The sequence below is a fragment of the Silene latifolia genome, chromosome 9, assembly GCF_048544455.1.
Source record: "Silene latifolia isolate original U9 population chromosome 9, ASM4854445v1, whole genome shotgun sequence".
NCBI lineage: Eukaryota > Viridiplantae > Streptophyta > Magnoliopsida > Caryophyllales > Caryophyllaceae > Silene > Silene latifolia.
The window spans coordinates 112271199-112276306 of NC_133534.1; the positions used below are offsets into that span (position 1 = coordinate 112271199).

A 5108-nucleotide genomic window follows, 5' to 3' on the forward strand; every position below is an offset into this window, starting at 1 on the left:
AAGGGGTGGTTGTAGTTATTGACTTTGATCGTTTAGTGTTTTCATTTGGGAAGAAAAGCAAAGTGATCAGGCAAGAAAGAAAGGTTGAGAATGGCGCTCCAATGGATGATACTGACCTACGCGGTGGCAGCTGAAGCCGTGATATTCTTGTTAATATCACTTCCATCACCAAAGCTTCTCAAATCTCGTCTCGTTTCTCTCGTCTCCTTAATTCTACAGCCTTTGATGTTCGTGATTCCTTTCGCCGGTTTTCAACTTCTTGATATTTATTGGAAGTATGAACACCGTTTGATGTGTACATCTGAGATCTGCACTGCTGCTGAGCGTGATCGCTACGAGAAAGCGGTAACTAACTTACTTTTATTCTTTCCTTGTTTTTCTTAGGGTTTCTGTCCTTTCTTCAATTATTTATTTTCATATCATTAGATTGCTTAATGTCTCTCATAGATCCTCGAGTATCTAAGCTATCATTGATTGATGCCTATATCAACCTTCTACTTGATTTTTGTCTCTCTATCTTAAATTCAATCTCAGTTCCGGTTTCAGTGTTGGTATCTGATCACCGCTTTGATAGAATTATTTTGGATTTATGGTCACTTCCTCACATAAATCATAATGGATTCATTCATAAGGCAAACACCAAATATAACGACCTAAGTGGTATAAACTTGTGGGGGTGAAGAAAATTAGCACTTGGAGTTTAGTGAGGCTGGTTTGAGTTGCGGTACTGGCTTTTGTGCTTGCCTATATCAGTGGTGGCTGTACTAATGCTCATAATAGTGGTTGATGTGACGATGCTTGTGTGAGATGGCATTGTACCTAGAGCCGCAATGATTACCACCATGTGGTTTCTTACTTGAGATGGTTACGAACCAAGGAGCGCTTGAATTAAACACTTGTAAAAGTAATCTGTAAGGGTTAACATTTCTTTTATCTCCAAAAACTCAGCCAAACACCCTATAAAGTAAGTCTGACAAGGGGAATAGATGAACAATAAATGGTCGTAAAATTGTGATTTTTATTTTTATTTTCTTCGCACAAGGCAACTTTGTTTTCACCATATCCATAATTATAACTCACTCACTTTTTTTTTTTGTCTCTCTTTCAATGCATTTTCACATTACTACTTCCTCCTTTCCAATCAATAGACTGTATACATTTGCTTTTTCCACGATTCTTAGGAGGCAAAACATGTTGTGTAGAGGAGCCATAAGCAATAAGATTACTTCTTTTTAATCCCTCCAATTAAGTCATTTTCCACCACTACTACTCTCTATCCAGTCAACTTTACCATCACAACCCATCATCGCCATAGCAACCTTCTCATCCGCCACAACATGACCACTGTGCACCCCCGTCCACCATCGACCAAGCCAGCTGCGAGCATCAACTCTGACCCAACCGTAAACCCATATCACGTCTCTTTTCAATCACCATCGCACACCGCATGCCATCTCAACTCCAGACCACCACCATCCACAATTGCACCACTCAACGCACGTCTAAACCATCACCATCGTACCTCCGAGTCATCTCACCTCCAAATGTACCTCCGGGCAACCACGGTCGCGCCTCCAAACCCATCTCCAATTCGTAAGATCTGGTGGCGTGGCGGAAAGAACAGGCATATTTGGTGGTTGTGCCTAGAGTCACTTGGTCGTGTTTGGGAGGTGGAGCCGTGGAGGCGAGGTTTTGGTGGGCGTGGTAGAGTCGGATGGTGGTGGGCTGGTGGTGACGGTGGTCTGGTGGTGGGGAAGTTTGCTGGGGTGGGGATTTGTTGCGGGGAGGTGGTTAAGGGTATATAAGGTGGCGTTTGTCAAATTTGAGTAAGGGTATGTTGGTCTGTTTCGTGACCACGAATTGTCCAAATAAGGAAACATATACAATTAAATGGAACGGCCCAAAATTGAATATGTATGCAATTTATTGGAATGGACTGGAGGATGTAGTTTTCTTTTCTTTGGTTTAAGGTTCGGTAGATGGCCTCATTCTTCTACATGTGCCTAAAGTTATAGCTTCTTTTGCTCATGAACAGATATACAAATCTCAGAGAAATGTCGTCTTGTGTGCTACATCTTGCCTTCTCTACTGGTTTGTGCTCTCCAGAAATCTATCTCAACTTCTATACTTCTCACGTTTTCTTTGTAAAAGTCATGATTGTGAATGTTCCATGTGGGTGTAGGTGCATCTATCGCGTATGCAAATATAACAAGGATATTCAGAACTTGGAGGAGGTTGAAAAGAGGTACAAGAAGCTGTAGGTGAATAGCATCGTCAACATCTGTCTTTGAATGAGACTTGCAATACAAGCTTCTGGTGAACGAGGTTCTCACATTTGTTTCATTTTCTAGTTTTTGTGATGAATAGCACTATTAATTACTGTGTAGTGTGGGAGCAGCCGACAGTGACACTAGTACTACTGTTTTTTTTTTTTTTTGTTTTTTTCAAGTCTCGTCTCTTTATCAATACTTCTGCTGTAATGATATAGAATTGTTGTTGTCTTTGGTATAAAGATATCGGATATCAGTTATGGAATACTATTTTCTCACTATCATAGTTGTGTACCTAGACGGAGATTTTGTGGACAATAGATCCCTGGTTGGAACTTGCTTGGGATAAGGGTATATTAGTGTCTTAGTTTCAAAACAGCCTACTTTGTGCGGGCTTCAGCCAAGGCTAAGCAGTAAGCGCTAACCAAAACGCATCAATACCTTATGTGTGCCTTTTAAAATACAACATAGTTGACGAGATGAAAATGTGTCTCGTGTCATTAAGAGTTTAAGATGCATGCTGTTACCTTGCTTTGCGCCTTAAGCCTCGCGGCCTCGTAATCATATGATCTCGTCATTTCTGTGTGCCTCGCACCTTTTTAACTTGGGTTAAGATGATGTTAATCTATCTATATCTATCTATCTATCAGAGAGTCTAAGTTTTCTGAGATACCTAAATAAACAATAAATACATATATAATTATAGATATACTTCCTATATATTGGAAATTGCAGATAATATTTAGGGAGATAAAATTTGATTTACGTACATAAGACCTCACGCACAAATAATTCCTCCAGCAATGCAATCTTATGTACAAGCGGTCGACCCAGAAACTAATATCATCGTTATTAAGTACAACTAAGGTAATTAGTGCTTAGTGCTTACTATGATTAAACTGATCTCATCGTGAATTACGACCACATTTAACTATGTGTGCACTATATATATTTGAATATAGATTATGATAATAATAAAAAAAAAATTTTGCGTCTTCCGAGAGGACCGTCCTCCTTACACCTAAGCTTTTATAATATTCTATTTGGTGGATTGCCTTTAGGTTTAAGGAGGATAGTCCTTCCAGAGGACACGAGAAATTTTCTAATCCCCTTATACTAAAAGAATAAGAAAACTGAAAATTTTCCCGCCTAAATGCTTTTAGCTAGAAATTGGGTCTAACTTTATCTAGATATGTATTGGACCTAATATATGGCCTTTATGTGTCACAGACTCACAGTATCTTATCAAACACCGCAGGTTTTATAGTTGGGCTAAATGTATTTTATTCATTATTATCTCATTAGTCCAATGTATGTATCTTAAATGTCGTAAATATTATATTTAAAACGTATGCAGATTTTACTCATATTATTAAAATCATTGTGTGTTTTTCACTTTTTTGTTCTTTAAATTTTTTACTCCGTATATAATAGCAAAAATTACAAAAATAGTTATATGCTTCAAATGCGTAAAAATGCATAAGTTTTGTAATTAAACTAACAATCTTATTTTTTTAATCATAAACTTATCCCCGAGTAAAAATGTAAGATTCGCTTTATTTTAATTCATAGTATTTTTGCACATTAACAATTGTAGATAATTAAAAATAAAATTAAAAGTTCATTTATATATTATTATTAGCTCTAATTATTAAGTTCTCTATACATGACCATCTAATATACCGTGCATTCGCACGGGCTCTACACCAGTAATAATACTGTAACAATTACCGTATGAGTGATTTGACGTACCTCCACATTGTATATTAGTACGTTACAAACTTTTACTCATTCCAGGTTAGCATGTAGTGAAGTTTGTAGGATACGTTTATGATTTCTATTTTGTGAGACTTATGTGTATTTTTCATATTTAGCATAATCAATCAATCAATATATATATATATATATATATATATATATAGAGGTAGGATCCGGTGCAAACGATTATTCGGTGCAAAAAGTGAGAACACCTTTACAACTTACACAAACAACTATTTTCTTCTCCATTCACACATTTATAACTACCTGACATCAATTCAGTCATCTCCATGACACTGTCACTGTCGTCCATCCTCTCTGACACACCCATCACCAACTCCGCCACCGTTGTTCACCGTTAGACCTGGCAAAATCAACCCGACCCGGTTGACCCGACCCGAAAAGGATGACCCGAGACCTGAAATTGACCCGAATTGCTGAACCCGAATGACACCCGAAGCCCGAACCCGACCCGGTTGACCCGTTTGCCAGGTCTATTCACCGTCGCCACACAGAGGCTTTCACTATGCCGGCGCCACACTCAAAGTAACTCCGGCCCACGACGCCAAATTAGTTTCTCGCATATCATCTTTTTTCACCAACCCACCCCACACCACACCCACACCCACACCCCGCCGACAACCAACAAACGCCGTCTAATTTCTGTCTTACCACCCCAACTTTCCCTCATTTTTCAAAACCTCTAACCACCCCTTATTTCCCCCTCACCACTCATATAATGCCGACGTCGCTGACGACGATAACTAGCATCGCCGGCGAACAATTAGCGAACACCTCCGATGTCGGGGACATTATTGAGCACCACAAACCCCTAAAATTCCCGATTGAACAAAGATCTGCATTTATGTATCTGGTTTATATAATAATGTATAACCAATTATGATGTACCCGATTTGAATCAAACTCGTCATTGGCCAGCTCGCCGGAGCACACATTCTGCTTGTGGTCCATTCATTCACCTCGCTGCTGTCACCCACCCAACCATTACGCAACTGTCGCCACCTCCTCCTTTACCAACCAACCAGGCGACGACGACCGTGGATGGCTCCAACGGAACTC

At 39.4% G+C, this 5108-nt stretch overlaps 1 protein-coding gene across 1 annotated transcript; it reads left to right on the top strand.

The window, feature by feature from the left end:
- Positions 1 to 2551, top strand: LOC141600009 (uncharacterized). The gene is made up of 3 exons (XM_074420157.1): positions 1 to 345; positions 2036 to 2091; positions 2183 to 2551. Exons 1-3 carry the CDS (start codon positions 91 to 93, stop codon positions 2259 to 2261), a joined length of 390 nt encoding a protein of 129 aa, XP_074276258.1. The 5' UTR covers positions 1 to 90; the 3' UTR covers positions 2262 to 2551.
- Positions 2552 to 5108: the final 2557 nt, after the last annotated feature.